Source organism: Podarcis vaucheri (assembly GCF_965113315.1).
Source record: "Podarcis vaucheri genome assembly, chromosome: 1".
NCBI classification, from domain to species: Eukaryota; Metazoa; Chordata; class Lepidosauria; order Squamata; family Lacertidae; genus Podarcis; species Podarcis vaucheri.
Window position 1 is genome coordinate 120,965,471 of NC_138759.1, and position 27,353 is coordinate 120,992,823.

The following is a 27,353-nucleotide window of genomic DNA, read 5'->3' on the forward strand; positions in this document are numbered from 1 at the left end:
AACTAGCATCAGATACAACGCAAGTTCTACAATGCCAACGAGGCTCATTTCATGAGCTGCCTTATTCAAGATCACAGAATTTTTTGTTACCTCTTGCCCAGGGTCATCATCCAATAGTGTCATACGTTTCTTCACAACTCGGCCAGATGCTGTTACCGTTACAGAGTTCTTAATCTTTGAGATTAAAATATGGAGACAGGAGAGAGAGAAATGAGACAAATAGTAAAATTAAGGACAATGCTAACTGAAGTTTTCATTTACTTTTTTGTCTGTTTGTTAAATATGGATTTTAAGCAGGTTTATACTTAAGGACAGGCTGGTTAAAGTTTCAAAACGATTTGAAAAATGCGCACTGCATCTAGAAAAAACACAGACACCGTCTTCTTAGGCGTCTTTGCTGAAAAGATTTAAAGGATAATTACCAAGCATTCTGGAGAATAATGAAGTCAACAGTACATTCTCAACTGCTGCAGCAGAAATACAGACTTATAGTCACTGCACTCCAGAGAAGTAGCTTTTAAGCTCGCTGGGTATATATTTATAGCGCAGAAAAGCTAGATAAAGATTCTTTACTGTTGTTTCTTCAAAACCACATTCAAAATACTGTTTAAGCTGTTTCTCATCCTCCCTTTATTAGCTATGTTATTTCTCTCTCATAACTATGTCCTAGCTCATTAAAAACAATACAATTCAATGTCACAGCAAACAACATTTAATGGTTTGTTGTGAATGTGCTGATCTAAGCTGTTTGTTTCCTCCCTGCTTAGCGTTATGTCTGAACCAGATTTGTTTCACAGAAGCATACAAGTTAAAAGGTATCCTAAGGGACATCTAGTCCAACCCCCTGAATACAGGAATTATGGCTCAAGAATACCTGACAGAGGGCCATCGAAGCTCTCTATAAAAACCTCAAATGAACCCACTACTTTCTGAGGTAGTCTGCCCATTTTGCTCCAAAAAAAAAAACACATGTTCAGGAAACCAAGAACAAACCTTGGCTACAGGCTGTGGTTTGCTAGGAGTGAAACAAACCATAATCCCTGTTTTCAGACAGAATGGTAAGCCAGTTATTGTGTCCCGTCCCTCTCGCACCAACGCACAAGGAGAGAAGAGCTAAGATGATGCAAATTGCTTAAGGCTTACTGCAACACGCAAAGCAGACGTTCAAACAACAGCATCATATTATGTTGCTGACTTCTCAGTGTTTAGATCTAAGCACCTCTCATGTGGGGACTGTGGTTTGGTAATTAATGTTTCTCCAACATCTCACAGCTCTTTCCCCATTCCTGCTATAAATCAGGAGGTACCGTATTTTTTGCTCTGTAAGACTCACTTTTTCTCTCCTAAAAAGTAAGGGGAAATGTGTGTGCGTCTTATGGAGAGAATGCAGGCTGCGCAGCTATCCCAGAAGCCAGAACAGCAAGAGGGATTACTGCTTTCACTGCGCAGCAATCCCTCTTGCTGTTCTAGCTTCTGAGATTCAGAATATTTTTTTCCTTGTTTTCCTCCTCCAAAAACTAGGTGCATCTTGTGGTCTGGTGGGTCTTATAGAGCAGAAAATACGGTAAATAGCGTACAGGAAGTAAGAGCCATGGAAAGTAAGAGCTATGGAAATCCAGGAAGCTCTTGCAGCCAATCGGAAGCTACGGAAGAGGTTCGGGTTCCAAAGAACGTTCGCAAACCAGAACACTCACTTCCGGGTTTGCAGCGTTCGGGAGCCAAAACATTCGACTCGCAAGGCGTTCAGGATCCAAGGTATGACTGTAATAACAATAGTTATTTTTAGCTCCACTTGGTACACAGAGACTAAACAATTTAGCAACTTACACACAAGGGGCAAATCCCATCTTTCTCTGATGTTAGCAACTTTTTGACAGCACACATTTTCTCCTCAAGGAGGATTTTCGAATGTAGCACCGCTTTAATTTCAAAGCTGCCTGACCCCTTATCTGAAAAAAACGGCCCTATATGTCGGTTTGTGAGCCGCACTTAAACTTCAGGTCTTCAGATGCAAGTCATGAATAACTCATGGTGAGTTTCCAGGTCTTCTCAATGGTACGTTTTTGTGATCTGCTTCCATGCAACTACTTTCAGATGCAATGGAAACATTTTAAAGCCACACATCCCTAAACAGTTAACGGCTTCAGCACAGGACCAAGCCTGCCTCTTGCTACACAATGGCCACAAAGGATTGATTCACACGCATGAATCTTCATCACCTGATAACCATTCATGCATCCAGCTCAAAGTTGTCTCCACTGAAAAGTACTGACGCAGGTGAACAGAGAAGTTTTGACTGTGAATGAGTCAGGAAGCTGCAGGTGTGAACCAGCGCTAAATGAAAGTTAATTTCTCCCCATCTGAGCTAGAGCTGAAATGAGATGAGGGGTCTCTACAATATACAAATTGCACAAATAAAAAAGTTTAATAATAACAACAACAACAACAATCCAAGTTTGTTGTTACATTCTCACATTATTTCTCCTGTTGGCCCGTATGACAAAGTCTTCCGTAACTTCCTGCTGTTCTGCGTTATTTTCAGATTCCTTCAGCTTCAAAACTCTGGTTGAGAAAAATGAAACCAAGAGAGTCACGTTCACAGGAAGATGTGGTGGGGAAATAAAACACTAATTTCACAGCCACTATGCATTCTGAGATGGAGCGATGGAGTCAGGAACCAGCACATTTTTAATAAGCACATATTTGGCATCTTTTGGGTAACAGCATCAGAACCTGCCATATGCCAGACCATACAATACTGCTTCTTGTGTTCCTGTGTGTAATGGTGGTATCAAAGGGCATGATCCAGGACTCTGTTGCATACATGCAAGTGCACATGCAGGTAAAACATTTCTACTTTAATTCTTTGGGAATCCAGAAATTAATCACCTTTGAAAATATAAACTGGAAGATCTAGCTACGGGATATTGCTATAAATTTATGTTGGGTGATTCAAGATCATGATAAACAATGAACCTCCAATAAAGAAATAAAGATGATAAACAGGATGCCTCCAATAAGCTTGAAGGCAACAACCCACCACTGATACATGCCTCCAGCATATAGTATCTACATATATACTGCCTCTGAACATGTAGGTTCCATTTAGCTATCACGGCTATGAATATGCCTAACTCTTTCCCAAACACATCTATAAGGACACGGAAACCTTGGCCAATCAGACATTCAGCTTGGACAGCTAAAGGTAAAAAGGTAAAGGACCCCTGGACGGTTAAGTCCAGTCAAAGGCGACCATGGGGTTGTGGTACTCATCTCGCTTTCAGGCCGAGGGAGCCGGCGTTTGTCTGCAGAAAGCTTTTCGGGTCTTGTGGCCAGCATGACTAAACCGCTTCTGTTGCAACGGGACACCGTTACAGAAACCAGAGCGCACAGAAACGCTGTTTACCTTCCCGCCGGAGCGGTACCTATTTATCTACTCGCACTGGCATGCTTTCGAACTGCTAGGTTGGCAGGAGCTGGGACAAAGCAACGGGAGCTCACCCCGTCGCAGGGATTCGAACCGCCGACCTTCTGATCGGCAAGCCCAAGAGGCTCAGTGGTTTAGACCACAGCGCCACCTGCAAGCTGGGACAGTGAATCCCTCAATGAAGACTAAAGAACGACGGAGTCACAGGTAGGCACAGGCTACTTTCACGGCAAGACTTACTTAATCAAACTTGGTCCCACATGCAGCACTCTTCCAGAAGTGTCTGGGTGGAAAGATATCCAGTCAGGTTCCAACGAGGAACATTCCATATCCTGGATACCGTTCTTTGCCTGGAATGATGGAATAAAACATGTAAGTTATCTCAGACAAACACAGAAGAGACTCCTCTGTCTAATGTACACTGAGAAGTTATAGCACGCATTTGTATACCGATCTTCCTAGAAGGAAGTTTGGGGTGTTGTCCTATTTTAGGCAACTTAACATTGGTTTCCACAGTCCAAATTCACCCCACTTCTCACAGAATATTGTTCAATATCTCATCCCAGAATACAATCCATTTGGCTAACCTTGCAGTTCTGTTTCCAACCCATATTGACTACTAAGAAATCTATTCCTGGGGGACACAAAGAGTGTAAATAAAACATGCAGTTTTCCATCTAATTTATTACAAGGGTACTTTACCAAAGTAATTTTAAAAAGGGATGAGCTACGACAGGTATGAGCCCTTCAGATTTTGATGCCAAAGCAATTAGACTGAAACACAATTTAATGCTTGCCTGTATAAATTGACTACTAACTGGATACGACACCTTCCCTGAGTATTTAATTTAAAAAAAAAAAAATCAGAGGTGGGGAACCTGTGGCCCTCCAGATATTGTCATGCTCCATATCCCATCAGCCCATAGCTGTTAAAGTTTCCCTTTTTTAAAGGGAAATTCCCTTATTCCCAATAGGATTCCTCGCAAGAAAAGGGAAAAGTTGACAGCTATGCATCAGCCCCAACAAGCACATAGCTGTGCTGATGTAAGTTGCAGTACAAAGTGGGCACCACATTGGGAAAAGCTGCTTTAAATACTGAACCCACTATTTTCGCCCTGCTGCCTCCAAATATTATTGTAAGGCTGCAAGGAAGGTGGGCAGAAGATGCACATCTTTGCAACAGGAAAACAGCCGCTCAAAAGTATGTGGCATACGTCTTGCTCACATCCTGGGATCTTATCCCTAGATTTTGTATTCATGTCTGTGCTTAATCCAACAATACAAGGATGTTTCCTTATGTAGTAGTACCTCGGGTTACATACGCTTCAGGTTACAGACTCTGCTAACCCAGAAATAGTACCTCGGGTTAAGAACTTTGCTTCAGGATGAGAACAGAAATCATGCTCCAACAGCGCGGCGGCAGTGGGAGGCCCCATTAGCTAAAGTGGTACCTCAGGTTAAGAACAGTTTCAGGTTAAGAACAGACCTACGGAACGAATTAAGTACTTAACCCGAGGTACCACTGCATACAAACAGAAGACAGGGCAACCTAACGTTGAACGTGATTCTACATACGCGACTCTATCTTGAAATGGGGCAATCAGGGAAACACAAGTGAAAAATGAGAAATGAATCATGGAAACGTAGAATAGTAGAGTTGGAATAGAATTATCTAGTCCAACCCCTTGCAATCCAGGAATCTGTGACCTTGAGATTAAAAGTCTCATGCTCTACCGACTGAGTTCTTAGGAAATAATGCTGAATGGTTCTCTTCCTTTTTTACACACCCACAATTTTCTGATTGATAATCAATATGTGACACTTGAACAGCTTTACCAAAGTGTGGTCTTTCAATGAACAAACGTGGAAGATTCCTCTCTGTTTTTTCTTGTTAGGAGTGATGATGTAATGCCAAGGGCATCCTCCAATTTGAAATGTGTTCTCCAGGGAAGACACTTCAAAAAGCAGATCTGGGGTACCTGCGAATGTTAACATGAACAGCTTCATAATTCCATTTGTTCTTCGGTAAAGCTTTAAAGATCACACACACAAGACTTTACGGCCACTAAACACCAAAAGTTTATAGTGCAACAATGATTGTGCGGAACACTGCAACCTTGCTTTGAATTAGCAGTACACAAAACAGACACCTGGACAATATAATAAAGGCCACAAGAAATCACATTTTCCCTTTACAGGTTGTGTTTATTTTATTACCGTATTTTTCGCTCTATAAGATGCACCAGACCATAAGACGCACCTAGTTTTTGGAGGAAGAAAACAAGAAAAAAAATATTCTGAATCTCAGAAGCCAGAACAGCAAGAGGGATATTTTTGCTGCGCAGCAAAAGCAGCGATCCCTCTTCCTGTTCTGGCTTCTGGGATAGCTGCGCAGCCTGCACTTGCTCCGTAAGACGCACACACATTTCCCCTGACTTTTTAGAAGGGGAAAAGTGAGTCTTATAGAGCAAAAGATATGGTAATTTGTGAATCGCCTTTCACGTGTGTCTCAGGGCATTTCACAAGTATAGTATATAAATAGTCAAAAACAGTTTACAAAACAGTACGAAATGACCACTAAGGATAGCTTGCCGGAACAAAAATATCTTCAATTGTTTCTATAAAGTACACATGTTAGGTGCCTGCCAACTCTCATAAGACATGCTGAAAGCCCAGTAGCTCAGAGCTACTGTGGAGTGGGCTTCTAGTATTTTAGGAACTTCAAGGAAGAAGTCTCCCGGATAATGCAGTGACCTATTTCATACACAAGGGATAATGTGGTCTCCTATGTAACCTGGTCCTGAGCTGCACATGGCCTTGTATGTTAGCACCAAAACCTTAAAGTCTGCCTGGTAACAGATTGGTTGCCACTGCAAATCTTGCAAGCAATATGCTGGCGATAGTTTGTTCCCCAAAGCAGCCTAGCTGCATTCTGAACCCATGTGGAGCACATTGGAGTTATCCAATCTTGCATGGACAGCAGTGGTCAAGCTAGTGCCTGATCCAGGAATGGACATAACGGTCTTACCAGCTGAAGCTGTTACATTGCATTGTACATTGCAAATTGTACAGTCGTACCTTGGTTTTCAAATAGCTTAGTTCTCGAATGTTTTGGCTCTGCAACGCTGCAAACCTGGAAGTGACCGTTCTGGTCTGCAAACTGCTTTTGGAAGCTGAATGTCTGACGGGGCTTCCGATTGGCTGCAGGAGCTTCCTGCAGCCAATCAGAAGCTGTGCTTTGGTTTCTGAACGTTTTGGAAGTCAACTTGACGTTTTGGAAGTCAACGGATTCCATTTGACTTCCAAGGTACGACTGTACTAGGTTTTATGCTCTCCAAAGCCACAGGGGACAGGATAACAGTCCAAAGCTAGAGAGAGAGAGAGAGAGAGAGAGAGAGAGAGAGAGAGAGAGAAAGGCTGCAATCCTATATATCCTTTCCTGGGAGTAAGCCCAAACTAATGCAGTGGTGCTTACTTCTGAGGAGACACGCAAAGGACTGCATTAACAGTATTAATACAAATTCTAAAACAATTACTATACCAATGCACATAAAAGCACCAGTTACTGGCAGCGCTAGGGCTTTTTCTAAAACATGAAACTGACCCCTTGTGGTAATGAAACTATAACCCCATAGAAATACCTGTTATTTTAATATTGCAGGGAATGCCAAAGGGGTATTTTCCCACAATCCCACCTCTGCCGTTCAAGTACTTTTGTCCCAGATCCACCTGGCACACTGTGAACTAAAAGAAAACAAAAGAAACCTGCTTAATTCTTTTGACACATGTATGATTGTTCTATTCTAAAGAAAGTTGCTGCACTGTTTCCTCATCTAAGGAAGTTTTAAGTCTGTTTGTTTTTAAGTTATTCCTGGTTTCTAAATCTGAGCTCCAACATTTATCTCTGGAAGCGTATGCAAATGAAAACGGAGCGAGAACCTGAAGCCTAGAAGGGCCTCTCTGGATGGTCCTCAGGACTCTTCCAGGCCTTGCCCCTCACTGGCCCTTCCTTTGCACCCAAAGCGTTCTTGCCTGGCTGGAATGTGATCTTGAACTCTTGATGCCTCTCGCTTGCCTGAATCAGGGCAGTCCAACTTTTCAGACCACGTGGGCCGCACTTTGGCAGGGAACCCACAGGATGCACACTGCCTTGTTGGGCAGGGCCAGAGGCAAGCAAGGCCAAAATCTGACACCCCACCTCCCCACCCCTTGTGCTGCCTTCCCAAAGCCGGGTTGGCCTTTGGGAAGGAGTTGCAAGGCTCTGGTAGGGTCCTAGAGCCCTTCCACATCCTTCCCAATGCAGGGAAAGCACTAACTAGGCTTTGGGAAGTAGAATCATAGAATAGAATCATAGAATCATAGAATCGGAATAGACCACAAGGGCCATCGAGTCCAACCCCCTGCCAAGCAGGAAACACCATCAGAGCACTCCTGACATATGGTTGTCAAGCCTCTGCTTAAAGACCTCCAAAGCAGGAGACTCCACCACACTCCTTGGCAGCAAATTCCACTGTCGAACAGCTCTTACTGTCAGGAAGTTCTTCCTAATGTTTAGGTGGAATCTTCTTTCTTGTAGTTTGGATCCATTGCTCCGTGTCCGCTTCTCCGGAGCAGCAGAAAACAACCTTTCTCCCTCCTCTATGTGACATCCTTTTATATATTTGAACATGGCTATCATATCACCCCTTAACCTCCTCTTCTCCAGGCTAAACATGCCCAGCTCCCTTAGCCGTTCCTCATAAGGCATCGTTTCCAGGCCTTTGACCATTTTGGTTGCCCTCCTCTGGACACGTTCCAGTTTGTCAGTGTCCTTCTTGAATTGTGGTGCCCAGAACTGGACACAGTACTCCAGGTGAGGTCTGACCAGAGCAGAATACAGTGGCACTATTACTTCCCTTGATCTAGATGCTCTAGGACATCTAGGACACTGTCAGGGCCCTCACACCTCCTTCCCCAAGCCCAGTGCCTCACTTACCTGGCTTGGGGAAGGCTGGGGTGGGGTGGAGAGCGTCAAATGTTGCCTCGAGGGCCACATGCAGGCCTTGGGCTGTGCGTTGGACCGCCCTAGTCTGCATGAAGGACCATCCGAGTCTGGCTGGTTTTGCCTCAGGGTCCTGTCCACTTACCAGCATGAGGAAGGTTGCTCACAGAAGGGAATGTGGCTGACAAAGGTTCTGAGGCACTGCAAAATGCTATGGCTAGGATGATACCGCTGGCGCGGTTGTTGGAACAATGGCCTTCTCCAGCCCTGCAAAGGCCCCGTTGAACACCAAACGCCATTAGTCACATGACCAGTTGCCGGGGATGGCAGAAGCTGCACACCAGCAATCTCTGAAGGGCATCAAGTTGGGAAAGTCCAATCTGGGGAGGCACATCTCTGCCACCCACAAAAAATAAGCTGACCTCATTTTGTTTCCGTTGTTGTTCTTTTCCCATACACTTCTTTTGGAGTTCCGTGGAGAGCAAATTCGCCCTCTCTGTATGATTCAGGAACCAAGTTTATGCTGATATGCAGTAGGGGATATTTGTAACTGACTCATATCAATGCCTTTTTACCTCTGCTTTTCCCCTCCTTCTGCTGCTTCTCCCCAACCTTAAGCATGCTAGCTATGTTACTCTAAAACAACGTCTGCATCAACGGCACTGCACTGATTCTGCTCGTGGTCCTTTACCTGCTCAGAGATAGCCTGGAAGCTGTACAGCCTGACAAGGCCAGAGCTGTGTGTCACAACCAGCATGTTATGAGACAACGTGGCGTCTGTCATGCTGTTTCCAAAGATCTGGATTGAGCGGAAAGAAAATAAATGAAGAGATCAGTAGAGGCCTCCTACACTTGACAAAAATCACCAGCATTGGTTAGAATTAGGACCCGGAGCCATACAGCGCAGTATATACCGTACTTTTCGGTGTATAATACTATTTTTTTAAAACTAAAAAATAATGTTAAAAGGGGGGGGGTAGTCTTATACATGGAGGCAGTTGCCCCCATTTTCTTAATTTTGAGTCCCTCAAAATAGGGAGCGTCATATACGGGGTGTGTTATACATGGAAAAATACGGTAAATTTAGTAGTAGTAGTAGTAGTAGTAGTAGTAGTAATGGCTTCTCAGGCTTTCTAAAACTAGCAATTTGTACCGATCGATGGCATTACTTTCTGAGAACACTCAAAAAGAGGCCAGCTAACCCCTAGGATATTGGGACGCGGGTGGCGCTATGGGTTGAACCACAGAGCCTAGGACTTGCCAATCAGAAGGTGGGCAGTTTGAATCCCCGCGACGGGGTGGAGCTCCTGTTGCTCAGTCCCTGCTCCTGCCAACCTAGCAGTTCGAAAGCACGTCAAGTGCAAGTAGATAAATAGGTACCGCTCCGGCAGGAGGGTAAATGGCATTTCTGTGCGCTGCTCTGGTTTGCCAGAAGCGGCTTAGTCCTGCTGGCCACATGACCCGGAAGCTGTACGCCGGCTCCCTTGGCCAATAAAACGAGATGAGCGCTGCAACCCCAGTGTTGGTTACGACTGGACCTAGGTGGTCAGGGGTCCCTTTAACTTTACCTAACCCCTAGGATAACAGACTTACTTTTTTGTCAAGTTCTAGCATCCCAATGAACGAAAGCGGAAGAACTCTGAACACGGCAAGGAAGAAAAGCACAGACTGCTGGATGCCAGCCTAGGAAGGAACATTCCGGAAACAGTTATCACACTTCAGCTTGGGCATGATAGGACAGAGGTAGATATGAATTATGGTTATCTTCTTCCTCAAGCACATATAAAGGTATGCACTTATGATGGTAGAATCTCTCGGGAGAGAGCAGGATGGCTACCACTCTGAAAACAGATGCACTAGGGGTGTGGATCGGCTTTCTGTACTTCCCGAATTAAGAGGTGAGTGGGGTGATCTGGATAAGATTGCCCAAGTTGGATCGAGCCATTAACAAGAAGTGTTAGAAACTGAGATATGAAAGCTAGGAGCTAAAGGGCACCTTAAACCTAGGTTATGGGCTCGACAACAGAATGTCTAGGCGCACTTTTTTATAACAAGGATACAAAGCTGAAAATGAAAGAACTGCAGCTAAAATATTAGGTTCATTTTTAACATGGTCTAGTCCTTCCCCTGCCCACCCCCTTACAGTGGTACCTCGGGTTAAGTACTTAATTCGTTCTGGAGGTCCATACTTAACCTGAAACTGTTCTTAACCTGAAGCACCACTTTAGCTAATGGGGCCTCCTGCTGCTGCCGCGCTGCCGGAGCACAATTTCTGTTCTCATCCTGAAGCAAAGTTCTTAACCTGAAGCACTATTTCTGGGTTAGTGGGGTCTGTAACCTGAAGCGTATGTAACCCGAGGTACCACTGTAATATTATTAAGAGGGTCTCTTCTCCGGTCTTCATAGAGTAGCTGGAAGTGGGGAGGCAGAAAAAGCTCTTCCTTTCCTTCCACTCTGCAGCTTTAATCTGAAATCTTTGGCGCAGTACTGCGCCCAGAGCTCAGAAACGGCTTGCGCTAAAGAAATTCCTTGTCGCAAAACATGCCTGGAACAATGGGAGCTTCGTAAGCTGTTCACAAGGCATCTCGAGTCAGATCTGGGACTCCCAAAGTTCTAAGATACTTTATAGACTCGGATGCCCCAAGTATCCTTGTCCTTTAAAGACACAGTACAGTGGTACCTCGGGCTACATACGCTTCAGGTTACAGACTCCGCTGACCCAGAAATAGTACCTCGGGTTAAGAGCAGTTTCAGGTTAAGAACGGACCTCCAGAACGAATTAAGTACTTAACCCGAGGTACCACTGTAATCACATAAGCAAAATCAGGGAGAAGCAGTTCCTGAAGCTTCCTGTATAGCATGACATGAGAAGCACCCCAAAAGGTCTCCTTTTGAAAGCAAATACTTTCCACGTACCTGCCGTGCGGCCGCAGGGAGCTTCTGCTGAGCTGACTTGACAACCATGACCTCTTGAGGAACATCCCAACTTAGATATCTAGTGGTAAAAGGTAAACGGACCAAATAAAAGGTAAACGGACCAAAACACACCAAAATGAAATGCCATTTATTTTCTGGGAAAGTGAACGGCTTTGTTTTCAATGTCCTTTAGAAAATGGGGCCCGTGGCAAATCCCTCGCTGAGATGCTTTGAAGACTTCACTCTCTCAGGCCCTTCCTTCTACCAACAGTGGACAGTGGCACTCTGCTTGACCTCTGATGGGTTGTGTTTGTCAGGAGCTCAGCCTACACTCGAGTAGGACCCTGGCAGAGACACCTACTACCCAACTGGCATGTTCCCTCCCTCCTGGTCGATCGTTCGGGAGCTTCAAAAGCTTTCTTCTGCCCAAACATCACAGCGACAGATGCTAACAGACATCGGCATACTTAGGGATCCGCAGAGTCTGCGCAGTTCGCATGACAGACCTCAGCAACTCAGCATTTTGGCTAATCTACTTTATTTACATATAAACACACACGGGGCACTGCAACATGGCTCCCTCTCTCTCTAGGATCAGACAGCAGAGAGAAAACAAAGGACAATAGTCCCACTTCACGGAACACAGTAACACAAACATCCTGTCTTGTCACTTCCCACTCTGTGAAGTCAAAACACATACCGTCATGTGAAAGACAACAATCCCATGACTGAAATCACGGAGCAGGAATTCTGACAGTGTTGCTGCGGTGCAAACATAGCAGAGGAGCCAACCTGAGGTTCCTGCATTTGCACCAACTGACCTCGCCACCTCCTCACCCCTCCTGGAAGGCAGCAGCTGACTAGAGGTCGGGTGAGTGCTGCCACCCCATCAAGCCATTCCCTGCTGCCCTTTTCCCATTCTGGAACTGCCAAGAAAAAGGACTGACCTACTTGGACAAAAGGAAGTAGGCAATAGCAGCCACTGTTAAACAAACACCTTAAAAGGCTCTGTTGGTACCAAGCAAGCCCTGAAGAAGCGGAAGCATTCTCTCCCCAGTAAGAGAGAGATATTAAAATCATTTTGGAATCAATCTTCCTTGGGACCCAAGCAGCTATCACCTCTTCCAGCTTCCAAGAAAAGGCTATGATTAAGGCAAAGGCTGGTCATAATCTGATAAAGGTTGGTGCTTCCATCCTGAGTGCATGACTCAGAAATACAGACAATTATCAATTCCAGGGAGAGGTACTTTTGAGTTTGGAAGGAAATTTGGCTTTGTTTGCATTCCAATAAGAAATTAGCTAATCTGCACTTCTCCAACCAACCTGCGAATCGAAAGGCAGCCAACTTCTGAAAGTCACACCTCTCCAGATTGTACAAATACAGTTCTCCAACCAAACAATATGAAAAGATTTGCATTATATTAGGGGCAAATATGTGTTAAAATGCATATATTAGCAAAAATAACAGACAAAAAAGCACACAAGGGAAGACTGCTTACAAAAATGCATCATAACATGCAGTTGTTTGTATGCAGTTCTGTATATTAGTCAAATCTACAGCAAACAAATCGGCTTTTTAATGAGAAATTCATATTAAAACGCTGGCAAATTTTCACAGGATTTTTTTTTAAAATGCAAATTGCTGCAGAAATGTGGAGAACTAAATTTAAAGCTGGAAAAATGATATACCACGAGGTATATTTATCCATTCCTACTTGTGAGGCAATGTACTTTGGATTGTGCTGAAATGAAGTCCTGCTGAGTTCAATGGCTCTTACTCGCTAGTAAGTGGACACAGAATAGTGGCCTAGAGTAGTATGCCCCACTAGGAGGTACTTGCTTTCAAGTAAGCATTCACAGGATTTCACTCTGTGCTGAGAAGTAACCCTCAAGCAATCTTATACTAAAGCCTACCTTCTTTACCTGAATTTGCACTGGGACGTAAGGTACACTTTTTCAAGTATTTCTCCCGTACTTGCAGAAAGGCGAAAGAGCCAGTTGTTTGCTGTCAGAACCAACAAGGAAGGTTTGGAGTCTGATGGAGTTGGCAGCACTTCACCCTGTATTGAGAAATAGAGAATGTTCCTATGTTGTGTATTTTTGTGTTTTTATATTGTAAACCGCCCTGTGATCCTCAGAGGAAGGGTGGTATAGAAATTAAATCATTATTAAGAATAGTAATGATAATAACTACAACCACGGGCACCTCCCCCCCATCTCTTTGTTGGAGTCTCAGCTCCTTATCTGTGAAGCGATTCTCAACCGTGACAAGGGTACGCATCCCAACCCCAAATAGTGAACCTGTGTGAATGCCAGAAGAAGAAGAAGAAGAAGAAGAAGAGGAGGAGGAGGAGGAGGAGGAGTTTGGACTTGATATCCCGCCTTTCACTCCCCTTAAGGAGTCTCAAAGCGGCTAACAATCTCCTTTCCCTTCCTCTCCCACAACAAACACTCTGTGAGGTGAGTGGGGCTGAGAGACTTCAGAGAAGTGTGACTGGTCCAAGGTCACCCAGCAGCTGCATGTGGAGGAGTGGGGAAGCGAACCCGGTTCACCAGATTACGAGTCCACCGCTCTTAACCACTACACCACACTGGCTCTCCTACAGAGAAAATGCGAAGCGCTGAACTTAAGGCACCTCTGAACATTTGCTCTACACAATTTGGAGACTTGGTTCACCTCTGACAGGGATCCCAATGGGCTGTGCAATGTGTCCTTGTGGGCAGAACACACAAGCGACACATGACACCCCACTTCTGGACTTGTAACATACAAGCCCCTTCACCCTCCGTAGCACTCCAGCTGTTATGCGAATGGATATTTTGCCATCCTTACAATCAGTGTTCGAAACTCCTTGTTCCTGGCGCATTTTGCGACAGGGAATTTCAGTATCGCGAGCTGTTTCTGAGCTCTGGGTGCAGTACTGCGCCTAAGACTTCAGATTGAAACTGCAGAGTGGGAGGAAAGGAAGAGCTTTTTCTGCCTCCCCACTTCCAGCTACTCTCTGAAGACTGGAGAAGAGACCCTCTTAAGGATATTAGGGGGTGGGGAGGGGAAGGAATAGACCTTGTGAAAAATGAACCTAATATTTTAGCTGCAGTTCATTCATTTCCAGCTTTAAATTCTTGTTATAAAAAAGTGTGCCTAGTCATTCCATTGTTGCGCCCATAACCTAGGTTTAAGGTGCCTTTTAGCTCCTAGCTTTCATATCTCTGTTTCTAACACTGTTTCCAATATGGAATAATGCAACAGCAACATAGCGCAACACAAGCACTTGCTAGTTACAGCAGCCTTGGGTGTGGATTTTCAGAACGTGCACCGTATTATGACTTGCAAACCCATCAGCTGCTTGCTTTAAAACATTTCTTATACAGTGTATTGAGGCTTCACAATCTTGTAACGAAGCTTACAAAATGATGAGTTTTGTCCACCCCCATAGCGTATTTGAACCTGATTATCGGAAGATGACTGTACACATGTAAATGCCTGAACAGACAGGAGCTGCTCACACTTTAAAAGATGATTTCTTTAGTCCCAAAAGATGTCTCCCCAAAGATTATTTCATGTGTTGGACTTCTAGTTAAAAGGAAAGAAGGAAGGAAGGAAAATAATAATATGCTAAAGATGACACAAGGGAGTCTGGTTCTTGTTTTTCTCAGGAAAGTTGTTTCGTTGGGGGGGGGGAGAAGAAATCTTACCACTGGGCATTCCAATAACAAAGCATCTTCTATTTTTTCCGATCTAGGCCGCCTTGGCATTTGATAAATTATCCTCGGCTCCGGTGTGGTGCTGAGAAAGCGAGGCAGGAATTAGAGTATATTATTTCCCATGATTCAAAAAGTCTTCTTAGCTATTATTATAAACAACAATCAAGACTTTATACACACCGTACATATAAGTGCATGAGGCCCATGCCCCCAGAATCCTGAGAACTGTAGTTCACCCCTTAGGGTAAAGGTAAAGGGACCCCTGACCATTAGGTCCAGTCACGGATGACTCTGGGGTTGCGGCGCTCATCTCGCTTTACTGGCCAAGGGAGCTGGTGTACAGCTTCCGGGTCATGTGGCCAGTATGACTAAGCCACTTCTGGTAAACCAGAGCAGCACACGGAAACACCGTTTACCTTCCCGCCGGAGTGGTACCTATTTATCTACTTGCACTTTGACGTGCTTTTGAACTGCTAGGTTGGCAGGAGCAGGGACCGAGCAACGGGAGCTCACCCCGTCATGGGGATTCGAACCGCCAACCTTCTGATCGGCAAGCCCTAGGCTCTGTGGTTTAACCCACAGCACCACCTGCATCTCAGTTCATCCCTTACAGAGCTACAATTCCCAGCACCCTTAGCAAAGACCAAGTCCTTTCTCTCCTCTTCATTCCCTTGTCCCTCCTATTGCCAGAGAAGGCAGGGGCCTGGGACTGCCTCTGGCAAAAGCTCTCCTGTTCTTGCCTGTCATCTCTGAGGTGCAAAGGCACCATCAGGGCAAGACTTCTGGGAAGATGTCCATGCCTCACTCAGCAACGTGAGCCAGGATGGTCCTCAAAAACCCAGTTGGGCTGGCTTACTGCACTTTGAAGTAATGCACATTACCATCTAAGGAACTCCTCTGTGTTAGAATTCCTGCTCCATGATTGCAGTCATGGGATTGTTGTCTTTCACATGACAATATATGTTTTGACTCAACAGGGTGGGAAGTGATGAAGACAGGATGTTTGCGTTACTGTGTTCCGTGAAGTGGGACAATTGTCCTTTGTTCTTTTTTCTCTTTGCTGTCTGATGCTAGAGAGAGAGGGAGCCATGTTGCAGTGCTCTGTGTGTTTATATGTAAATAGATTAGCCAAAATGCTGAGTTGCTGAGGTCTGTCATGCGAACTGCTCACACTTCTGCGGATCCCTAAGTGTGCCGATATCTGTTGGCATCTGTCGCTGTGATGTTTGGGCAGAAGAAAGCTTTTGAAGCTCCTGAACGAAAGACCAGGAGGGAGTGAACATGCTAGTCGGGCATGTGTCTCTGCCAGGGTCCTACTCGAGTGTAGGCTGAACTCCGAACACTCTGCAGGAAGATCATTATGTTCAGAGCCTAAAATGAACAAGTTGCACCAATGCCAAGGAGAGGTGCATGTATGTTGTGACATATGGCTGCTTCCCCAAATGCCATAACCAAGATTATTTGATTTCTGTTGGATGCTATTTTTTAAACCTACTGTAAGTGCCCACAGATGCTACAATTGCAGTGGTAGGGCAGTCTACAACTTAAAAACAACAACTAAGACAGGCAACCACTGCCGCCTTATCACCCTTGAGATCTGGCCGTGGCATGCACAAAATGTCTGAGCCCTTCTTTTCTCCCCTTAAAAGTAAGGTAAAAGGTAAAGGACCCCTGGATGGTTAAGTCCAGTCAAAGGCAACTATGAGGTTGCGGCGCTCATCTCGCTTTCAGGCCGAGGGAGCCGGCGTTCATGCACAGACAGCTTCCTGGGCCATGTGGCTAGCATGACTAAACCGCTTCTGGTGCAACAGGACACTGTGACGGAAACCAGAGCACACAGAAATGTCGTTTACCTTCCCGCTGCAGCGGTACCCATTTATCTGCTTGCACTGGTGTGCTTTCGAACTGCTAGGTTGGCAGGAGCTGGGACAGAGCAATGGGAGCTCACTCCGTCGTGGGGATTTGAACCGCCCAGCTTCTGATCGGCGAGCTCAAGAAGCTCAGCGGTTTAGATCACAGCGCCACCTGCGTAGAGCTGGAGGAGGAAGTTGCAAGAGCGACGCTCTTTCCTGCTTCCTCTTTCAGCTCCACGAGCCCTTCAAGGTTCAGATTTATTCAACTGGATTTCACTTTTACACCCATTTTTTTCTTTCTGTCTCTAAGGGTGGCGCCAGCTTAAAAAGAGTTGGTGACTCCTGAACTAATATGACTGTTTTTGAGAGCAGCAACAACAGTAGCACAATGGCCATGTGTCCTACTTTGCTGAGGACAGTCCTCTGCCTGAAGGAGTCTTCAGTTTGAAGGTCTCTCCGGCCTAAGTCCGATGAAAAGTTAAAGGACCAGAAACAGCAGTGAAGGAGCCTTTAAGCTGGCCTTCGACAATAAAAACTTGAGCAACAAACTGAGCAGGTCCACAGGTCACCGCTCATGATCTTTCCCACTATGAAGAGGTGCATTGCATTTCTATTTGAATTCTAAATTTGTAACTATGCCTATTTGTGCACATATGCAAATATTACACAAATCTATCTCCTCAGTTGCCCTCTTTTTAAAATCAAAACATAAATGGCCACCCTAGAGCTGAACTGGGAGCTCAGGGGACAAATATCCCACTTTTCTAGACAGGCTATTCTTCCCGGTTACATTTTACCAAAGTCTTTATTTACAGATTTAACCAAAGCACTTCAGCAAACAGCCACAGAGCAAGATTAAAAAAAGACATAAAATGCACGACCACAATTACACCAACAATTACTCAAATTCTTGTTCAATTGTAAAATGACGGACGAAGCAGTATCAAAGTGATTTGGGATGCATAAATTGCACAGTAATAAAACAAACTTTCCACTACAAATGGAAACAGCGACAACTCTGTTTGTTCTTTTCTCTCAGCTTGTGTGGCAGCACGACTAATACATTCACTGAACTACAGGCAGCAACCCTTTTAGGTGCGGCCAAGTGACACACTCCACTGATGGAGGGGGGCAGGAACGGAACCCCCGCTCGAAATGGTCGCCGCCTGTATGCATACAGCTGTGTGCAGGCACGTGTATTCATGCAGTTATTTAAAAATCCATATGCTTAGGATTTCTAAACAACCACGTGCATTTCTTTTAACATAAATCCTCTCCCGTTTGAAAAACAATTTTGACCTTGGATGTGAATGGAAAAATAAAGAGGTCTTATTTATTATGTTTATTTGTCACTTACAAACAAAAAAATCTTTTGTCTTAAAGTGACTTACACACACATACACAAACAAATGTATAGAAGATGTGTATGTGTGCGCACGCGCCCACGTGTGTGTGTATATACAGTGGATGCTCGGGTTGCAAACGTGATCCATGTGGGATGCATGTCCACAACCCGCAGTGGCACATCTGCACACGCGCGGGTTGCAATTGGGTGCTTCTGCGCATGCGCCGAAACCCGGAAGTAACCCGTTCCAGTATTTCCAGGTTTCGGCGGTCTGCAACCCGAAAAAACGCAACCTGAAGTGTCTGTAACCTGAGGCATGACTATGTGTGTGTGTACACACACACACACACACACACACACACACTGGTACCTCAGGTTACATACGCTTCAGGTTACAGACTCCGCTAACCCAGAAATAGTGCTTCAGGTTAAGAACTTTGCTTCAGGATAAGAACAGAAACCAGGCTCCGGCGGAGCGGCGGCCCCATTAGAAAAGTGGTGCTTCAGGTTAAGAACCGTTTTAGGTTAAGAACGGACCTCCGGAACGAATTAAGTACTTAACCCAAGGTACCACTGTATATATATAAAACCATGGCAGACTAGGGATTTGAACTTTGTTCTCCCCACTTCTAGTTCAAGGTTCAACACTCTAACCACTGCACCACATTGTCTCCCCAAAAATACTGTTGTTCTTAAAATGAGATATTCCGTGCCACTGTGCAATCCTCCATTTTACAAATATTTATGCAGGAGATAGCGTCACAAGATGTAGGAGAAAAATCACTTCTAAATGTGTGTTTTTTAAATTAAATACCTGCTCACACAGCACCGATAATTGTCGAAATAAATCCTCCCACTTTGATAAGCAATTGGAGATGTGGAATGTGTTGTCCAAACATTCCTGAATGTTGTACTTTCCTGAAATAAATCACAGTGATCTGTTATAAAAAATGTGGTTTAGGAAATGTACCTGAAATGGCCCTACATTAATCATTTGTATTCATTTTGTAGTGAATGCAAAGCCTGTTTTCCGTATTAGGCTAAAGGATCCTAGGAAAGGAACTCTAACAAACTGGTTTGTTTTTAAATGATTATATACTACTGTAAAAGATCAGAAAAACAGGGATTTTGTGAATAAAAACACATTTTTGCATGTAAGAAAGAACATTATACTTCCTTGGTTTAATAAAATGTAAAATGTGCACGTTATTATTTCATTTTTGGTATCAATTAAACACATTTCCACTGGCTTCCATTACAGATACAAAGCCTGTACAACAGGAATCTGAGGTCTATGGCTGCAATCGTGTGCCTATGTGTGGGCATGCATAGGTTTCAGTAATGTCTTAATTAAGGTGAAAAGAAAACATAAATTAAGAAGTGGAAGTAGCATTTCTACATTACAAATATTTTGGGCTGAGGTGATAAAGAATGGCAGACCTTTTCCATCTTCAACTACAAAGTCTTAGCTATAGAATCCAAAAAGTTTCTACAATTCCTCATAGTCTATCAGTTACCCTGAATAACCCCTGAACTCACCTTACATCAACAACTTCTAGCAAGATATGGGGCTTTGATTTCATAACCAAGGAGGAGAAATCATATTGGATTATAAAGCATGGTTTTTGTTTCCTTTTTTAAAAATTGATTTTCTTTCTTGGTCACCCTGAGTGGAGCACAGGCATCCGCAGGTCAGGATCTTTATTTTTTTTAATAGACAATATAAACATTCAGGAGTAAGCCCAATGAACAAATATGGGACTTCTGAGTAGATACTTATTGGATTGCACCAATGACAGAACCAAAAGAGTCAGTAATACTGTGTGTGAAACTCATTGATCTTCTGTGTATCAAATTAAAGGTAAAGGGACCCCTGACCATTAGGTCCAGTCGTGACTGACTCTGGGGTTGCGGCGCTCATCTTGCTTTACTGGCCGAGGGAGCCGGCATACCGCTTCCCGGGTCATGTGGCCAGCATGACTAAGCCACTTCTGGCGAACCAGAGCAGCGCACGGAAACCCCGTTTACCTTCCCACCAGAGCGGTACCTATTTATCTACTTGCACTTTAACAGGCTTTTGAACTGCTAGGTTGGCAGGAGCAGGGACCGAGCAACGGGAGCTCACCCCGTCGCGGGGATTCGAACCGCCGACCTTCTGATCGGCAAGTCCTAGGATCTGTGGTTTAACCCACAGTGCCACCCGCGTCCCGTGTATCAAATTAAAGTCCTCTTAATCTTGCCTGCATTAACAATCCCTGAAAATTCACCCTGTTAGTACTGCTTCACACACTACAAATTTTCTACATGAGAAACCTATCAGGGATAATAATAATAATAATAATAATAATAATAATAATAAATTTTATTTATATCCCGCCCACCCCAGCCGAAGCTGGGCTCAGGGCGGCTAACAACAATCAAAATAGTTCAACAGTCTAAAACATTCATTATAAAATTAATTAAATCAAATTAAAATCAAATTAATGGCAACCATCAAGCAAAATTTTGTGCAGATTGCCAGAGGAGGGGGTCAGGCTGCGCCCTGACAAAAGGCCTGGTGGAACATTATGATTGACATGTGGATTTCGTTTCTACACAGAAGTACTTTCTTCACAAGATGTAACGAATTCAGCTGCAACACTGGGCTAATGGGTTTTCAATACCTATTTACCTGGCATACCAGCTTCCTCAGAATCCCCATGTTTTTTCTATAGACCACACCAGCATCTTTCGTGTGAAATCCCTGTGACCGTCTGGTGAGTGCAAAGCAAATATTTCGATTTTCGAATGCGTCAGCGGAGGGTAATCTGCTTGTGGCAGATAAGGCAGACAAACTGGAAAGCATGTTGGTGGAACATCAACCTTCCACTTGCTTCCACCCAAGTAGTCTAAACAAAAGAGGGGAGGGAGAAAAAAGTTGTTCAGTTAGCCAAATATGGAAATAAACTACAGCAAAAACTAAAACTCATCTGTACAATCCTATGTGCTAGATTTGCAGTTTGGAAAAAGGGGGCAAGGCTCCTGAACCTTTACGAGTTGCCTGGAATCAACAATTCTCATCATCATCATCATTTACTATTTATACCCCGCCCATCTGGCTGGGTTTACCCAGTCACTCTGGGCAGCTCCCAACATAAGATTAAAAACTCTCATGAACATAACTGAGAGGAGCACCCCCCCATCAAGCAAATAAATAAAAATACTTAATTAACTGAGCAATCACATATAGCTCAGTTCTGCCCCCCCCCCAACATAAATCCTGGCTACACCCAGGAGAGCCCCATCCTATTTCCCCTGATCACCCTACTATGGACATCCATGCATAAATAATCATGCAATCCTACATACATCTCTACCCAAAGTCCCACCAGATTTTCAAGTGTGCATAGGATTACAGCTTTAGGGTGTTAAGCCTGTACAAGTTTACTCACAGGCAAGTCCCACTGTGTTCAATGGGGCTTTCTTTCTTTACCTTGGGATAAAACCCACGGAACTTAAAAGAGGCTTCCTTCTCAGTCAAACATGCTCAGCATTGCAAACTTACGGTTACCAGACGCCTCCGTTTCCTGGGGACAGTCCCCGGATTTACAAATTTGTCCCCGGACAAAATCCATCCCGGGAATGTCCCCAGATTTCATTGAATGTCCCTGGATTTATATTTTAAGTGTTGTAGATTTATTAGTAGGAAATGAATGTTGCATGATTGGTTCAACGGCACAAGACACATCATATGCGGACTTCCGGCGAGGCAAAATGGCGGACATCACAGCAGCCAGCAGCTCCTGAAGCCAGCCAGAGCCAACTGCGCTACCAGGCTGGCTCCGGGGAACCGGGGACGTCTGGTGCATCAACTGGGGGAACTGCTGACCAGTGGCGTAGCGTGGGGGGTGCAGGGGGGGCCGGCTGCACCGGGCGCAACATCTGGGGGTTAGGGTTAGGGGGCGCAAATCCACGGGCTAGGGGGCGCAAATCCACGGGCTAGGGGGCGCAAATCCACGGGCTAGGGGGCGCAAATCCACGGGCTAGGGGGCGCAAATTACTTGCCTTGCCCCGGGTGCTGACAACCCACGCTACGCCACTGCTGCTGACCCACACACCCTGCGACTTAATCGAGAGGGGAGTGAGAGCACCAGGCCACCCGCCCAGCGGTGGTCCGGGGCCAGGAAAACCCTGGAGCCGATGCAGGGAGAAGGAGGAGAGGAGAAGGAAGAGAGAGAAAGAGGAAGGAGAAAAAAAGGGGAGCCCTGACCTTGCCACACCACTGCCGCTGTGAAGGAGAGGTAGGGGAGCACCAGGAGTGCAAGGACACGTGGCTGAGCCCAGGCCCAGCCGGAGCCTACTCCACGGCGGCTAGCACCCCAAGAGAGCTGGCCAGGGCCCAGAAGAAGGCCATGCAACAGAGAAGACCACAGAAGAGAAGATATTACTTCTTGATTTTTTAACAAAATAAAAAAATAAATTTTTTTCTCTTACAAAAAAAAAAGGGGCGTCCCCGGATTCTTTGAAAAAAATCTGCTAACCTTATGCAAACTGGCAGTGTGCATAGGATCCCAGTTCCCCGCAGTCAGGGAGACACGCAGGAGTCAACAGCTCCTTCCAAAACTCCGGCGTTAAGAGGAAATGCACGGGAATCTATTTCCTGTTCCAGACAGTTTACACTAGGGTTACCAGATGTCCCCGGTTCCCGGGGACAGTCCCCGGATTTGCAAATCTGTCCCCGGACAAATTCCGTCCCCAGAATGTCCCCAGATTTGCAACCCTGTGGCGGCAGCAGCCTCACCATCCCCACTACTTTGCCTCACCATCCCCACTACTTTGCCTCACCATCCCCACTACTGACTCCCTGTTGCTAGGTAAAGGTAAAGGGACCCCTGACCATTAGGTCCAGTTGTGACCGACTTGGGGGTTGTGGCGCTCATCTCGCTTTATTGGCCGAGGGAGCCGGCGTACAGCTTCCGGGTCATGTGGCTAGCATGACTAAGCCGCTTCTGGCGAACCAGAGCAGCGCACGGAAACGCCGTTTACCTTCCCGCCGGAGCGGTACCTATTTATCTACTTGCACTTTGATGTGCTTTCTAACTGCTAGCTTGGCAGGAACAGGGACTGAGCAACAGGAACCCACCCCTTCGCAGGGATTCGAACCGCCGACCTTCTGATCGGCAAGTCCTAGGCTCTGTGCCACCCCGTCCCTCCCTGTTGCTACTCAGCTTCCAAAAAACCCCAAAAAACCAGAAGGGTCCCCGGATTCATTGAAAAAAACCTGGTAACGATAGTTTACACTTGTCTGCCCATCACCAGCGATTGCAATGCGAGCTCACGTGGCATTTCGCCCCCAACACTTCTCTCTCCGTACATTACCGGGATAGAGAAGGGGAGGGGGGCATCTTTTCAATCCCGGACTCGAGGCAATCCCAGTTTACGGTTCTGAAGGTGCAATCCTCGCGCGTAAACTTACTTGGGAGTCAAGACTCACTGGAACGCATTGGGGCTTCTCCGCGAATGCAAGCAAAGGGGGTCAGGGATGTAGCCGCAGGCGCTGGATCTCTACATTATCGGTGTGGAATCTGCCGCCCGACAACCGTCCAGGATCAAGATCCGCCCAGCAGGAACTTACTCGGGAGTAAGCCCGACGGCACACGAGGCGGGGCTTAGTGATCGACTCAACAGGCACAGGACTCCATTGCAAACCTTCCAAGCGGGGAAGGCTGCCGTTTCGCACAAAGCAACTTTAAAACAACATATAGATATATAATATAGCCTCTTTTTATGCCCTCGCGCGCCCCCGACTACCCAGCGCGCGCGCGCAGAGCAACAACAAACCTCTCAGGACGGCGCAGGAGTTAAAACCACGCGCGCCTCCAAAACCGGGCCTGTTTCTTCGGCAGGAACACTTTCGTTTCCCCGTCTCCGCCTCTTCGCAATGCACGGCGGGAAACGTAGTTTCCCTCGCCGTCGACTACCTCCGAGGGGAGCGGAGCGCGAGAGTCTCGGGGACTACGGCTCCCGAAACCCTCTGCGCGCGCAAGGGCGGGAGGCCGCGCGCTGGTTCGGGTTTCTCCGGCTTGATCGGCTGCTGGTTTGCAGCGCGGGAGCGGAGGGTTGAGAAGGTTGCACGAAGGAGCCGTGCAAGTGTTAAGGGCAGCACCTTGCATCATCATCATCATCATCATTATTATTAATACCCACGCCCTGCACATTTCTTCTTATTTTTTTGGAATATCATTACATTTGATAACTTAACGACTGGACGCGAGGAAGCACGTGGATAAGAATGTCCGAAAAGTGTTTTAGTTTTTTTTGTTGTTTTGGCACTGCATGGCATATTGCGCCCTGAAGGTGAGTTCTTTTCTCCTCGTGGGAATCAAGGTTGCATTAGATATTACCTGCTTTCAAAAAACCGTTTTGGTTAAAACTGCTGAGCCGGCAGAGAAAACAAACAAACATTAAAACCCTAAAATTAAATGCCCGAATGTCTTAAGGTAGTCTAGCTAAGAGAGCAGTCGTAACCCCGCGTCTGGTGGACTATTGAAAAAGATGCAATGGACTATTCAAAAAGATGCAGTAGAAAAGGTTTAATATAGGACCTACGGAGGGGAAGGTGGGAAGTCCCGAGATTCGGAAGAATATTTAATTGTGGGTGTGTATGGTTGTATTATTATAATTCTATATTTGTGAAATCAAATAAAAATTAATTTCAAAAAGAAAAGGGAAATTGACAATACTGGCGTCGGCATTTGCAGTGCGTGAAAGATGCCTTAAATAGAAGCGTTTGAGTTTACTTCTGCAGATCCAAGGAAAGCTACCTGAGATTGAAAGGCTCCCACGTGTGCTCGCTTCCTTCGGAGTAAGAGGGATATGGGAGTCTCTGTGGTTCAGTGGAAACGCTAGTTGAAAAATGGTGGTGGAGGCCCTGTGCCTGATGTGAGGAACTTCTGCCAAGTTTGATATGTCTAAGTCAGTTGTGGGAACCTTTGTCTGTGGGTCCCCAGATGATGTTGGACTACAACTCCCATCATCCCTGAGCTCTGGCCTTGCTAGCTAGGTGTGATGGGAGTTGTAGTTCAACATCTGGGGACCCACAGGTTGAGAAAGGCTGCTCCAGATGGTTGCTGAACTACAACTCCCATGCCCCCCAGCAGGTGTAGTCAGTGGCAAGGGATGATGGGAGTTGTAGTTAAGCAAAAATATCCGGCGGGGCAAAAGTTGCTCTCACACGGTCTAATGAGTGAATGCCTTTCGCTGTGGCTAACATTTTGATTTGTGTGACGCTGAATCTTGAAAATGTTTAGAAACTTCAGCTGGGTCAGAATGCAACAATTAGATTTTTAAGCTGGATTTGCATCTCTGCGATTCTTCTGAGTCTACGCTGCCTTCTAGTTTGTTTCCTGGTTCAGTGCAAGGTTCTGATTATAAAGTCCTAAACTCTTGGAACCTGGATATCTGAAAGGCTCTGTTACTACTGTATATTCTAGAGACATCAAGGAAGTCTGCCTTATTAGCCGGAAAAGCATGCGCCGTTTAGGGCTGCTTCCCAAAAGTGCACAGAGCACAAAGTGCACACATGGCTTTTCCCTCAGGAAAGTGTTAGATGAGAGGAGTGGCTCTCTTGACTACACTTTTTGGCTTTGCCAGTAAGGCCACCGAAAAATGGTGATTTCTGGCAGCTGTTCCTCCTGCCTTTGCTTTAAAAATGATGCCGTAATGAAATTCAAAGAAGGAAACTATCACCAAAACAGGGTGTTTTTGGTGCCATGGAATATTTGAGGGCTATTAGCTATATAGGGTTGACATGCTACACTAAGGTTACCAGATTTTTTTCAAAGAATCTGGGGACACTTTTTTTTAAAAAAAGAGAAAAAAGTATTTTTATTAAAAAAAAAAAATTAAGAAGTAATATCTTCCCTTCTGTGGTCTCATCTGTCGCATGGCCTTCCTCTGGGCCCTGGTCTGCTCTCTTGGGGTGCTAGCTGCTGTGGTGTAGGCTCAGGCTGGGCCTGGGCTCAGCCACGTGTCCTTCCACTCCTGGTGCTCTATCCTACCTCTCCTTCTCAGTAGCAGCGGCAGTGGCGTAGCAAGGTCGGGGATCCCCTTTTCTTCCTCCTTCCACCTCCTCTACCTTCTCCTCCTTTCCTCCTTCTCCCTGCATCGGCTCCAGGGTTTTCCTGGCCCTGGAACGCTGCTGGGCAGGTGGCCAGGTGCTCTCGCTCCCGGCTTGATTTGGGTCGCAGGATGTGTGTGTCGGCGGTTGCCCCAGTTGATGCGCTGGGCGTCCCCGGTCCCCCCTTGGCAGTGGCAGTGGCAGTCTTAGCAGCCAGGAGCCAGCCTGGTAGTGCAGTTGGCTCTGGCTAGCTTCAGGAACTGCTCGCTGCTGTGGCGCCCGCCATTTTGCCTCGCCGGAAGTCCCCATATGATGTGTCTTGTGCCGTTGAACCAATCACGCAACATTCATTCCCTACTAATAAAAATACAACACTTAAAATATAAATCCGGGGACATTAAATGAAAACCGGGGACATTCCCAGGACGGATTTTTGTCTGGGGACAAATTTGTAAATCCGGGGACGTCTGGTAAACTATATGCTATACCTCTCCCCAGAATAGTGAAGGTTTTGGAATCCTTTGAGGAGCAACTGAAAGTGATGGGGAATGTTTAGCTTGGAGAAGAGAAGATTAAGGAGGATTGCATTGCATTCAAATATCTAAACTGCTCTCATGTAAAAGATGGAGAAGACTTGTTCCCTGTTGCTCCAGGGGGCAAGGCGACGGCTAATAGGTGGAAAGCAGATCTTGGCTAAGCATTAGGATAACATTCATTTTGGTAAGAGCTTTGACTATGGAGCAGATGCCCTCAGGATGTGCTAAGCTCTCCATCACTGGAAGCTACTTGTAATGGCTACTAGTCACAGTGACTGTATTCTACCTCTACTGTCAAAGGCACTTCTGAACGCCAGTTTCTGGGGATTGCTGGTGGGCAGAGTTCTGTTATGCTCAGGTTCTACTTATAGGTTTCCCACAGGCATCTGATTCTCCACCGTGAGAATGGGATGGAGTACTAAGTGGGCCATTGGCCTAATTCAGAGCTCTTCCTAGGTTCTTGTGTTAAGTATTTGAGGAGAGACCAGACGG

General features: G+C 45.6%; 1 protein-coding gene across 4 annotated transcripts in view; it reads right to left on the minus strand.

Moving 5' to 3' along the window:
- DCAF17 (DDB1 and CUL4 associated factor 17) overlaps nt 1–24,157 on the minus strand; it is a 29,330-nt gene extending 5,173 nt beyond the window's left edge. The window contains exons 1-13 of one of the 4 annotated variants that reach the window (XM_082193084.1): nt 23,683–24,143; nt 20,899–21,115; nt 19,042–19,145; nt 15,021–15,111; nt 13,248–13,384; nt 11,325–11,403; nt 10,002–10,091; nt 9,100–9,207; nt 7,069–7,171; nt 5,264–5,406; nt 3,668–3,777; nt 2,475–2,562; nt 91–174 (exon numbers count right to left, since the gene is read on the minus strand). In XM_082193084.1, the coding sequence (XP_082049210.1) occupies nt 91–174; nt 2,475–2,562; nt 3,668–3,777; nt 5,264–5,406; nt 7,069–7,171; nt 9,100–9,207; nt 10,002–10,091; nt 11,325–11,403; nt 13,248–13,384; nt 15,021–15,111; nt 19,042–19,145; nt 20,899–21,072 (1,311 nt within the window). In that variant the 5' untranslated portion in view covers nt 21,073–21,115; nt 23,683–24,143. Of the gene's footprint in view, nt 1–90; nt 175–2,474; nt 2,563–3,667; nt 3,778–5,263; nt 5,407–7,068; nt 7,172–9,099; nt 9,208–10,001; nt 10,092–11,324; nt 11,404–13,247; nt 13,385–15,020; nt 15,112–19,041; nt 19,146–20,898; nt 21,116–23,682 lie in introns of all 4 variants that reach the window. The other 3 variants (XM_082193085.1, XM_082193087.1, XM_082193086.1) reach the window with 3 other exon arrangements.
- Between the last annotated feature and the right edge of the window lie 3,196 nt (nt 24,158–27,353).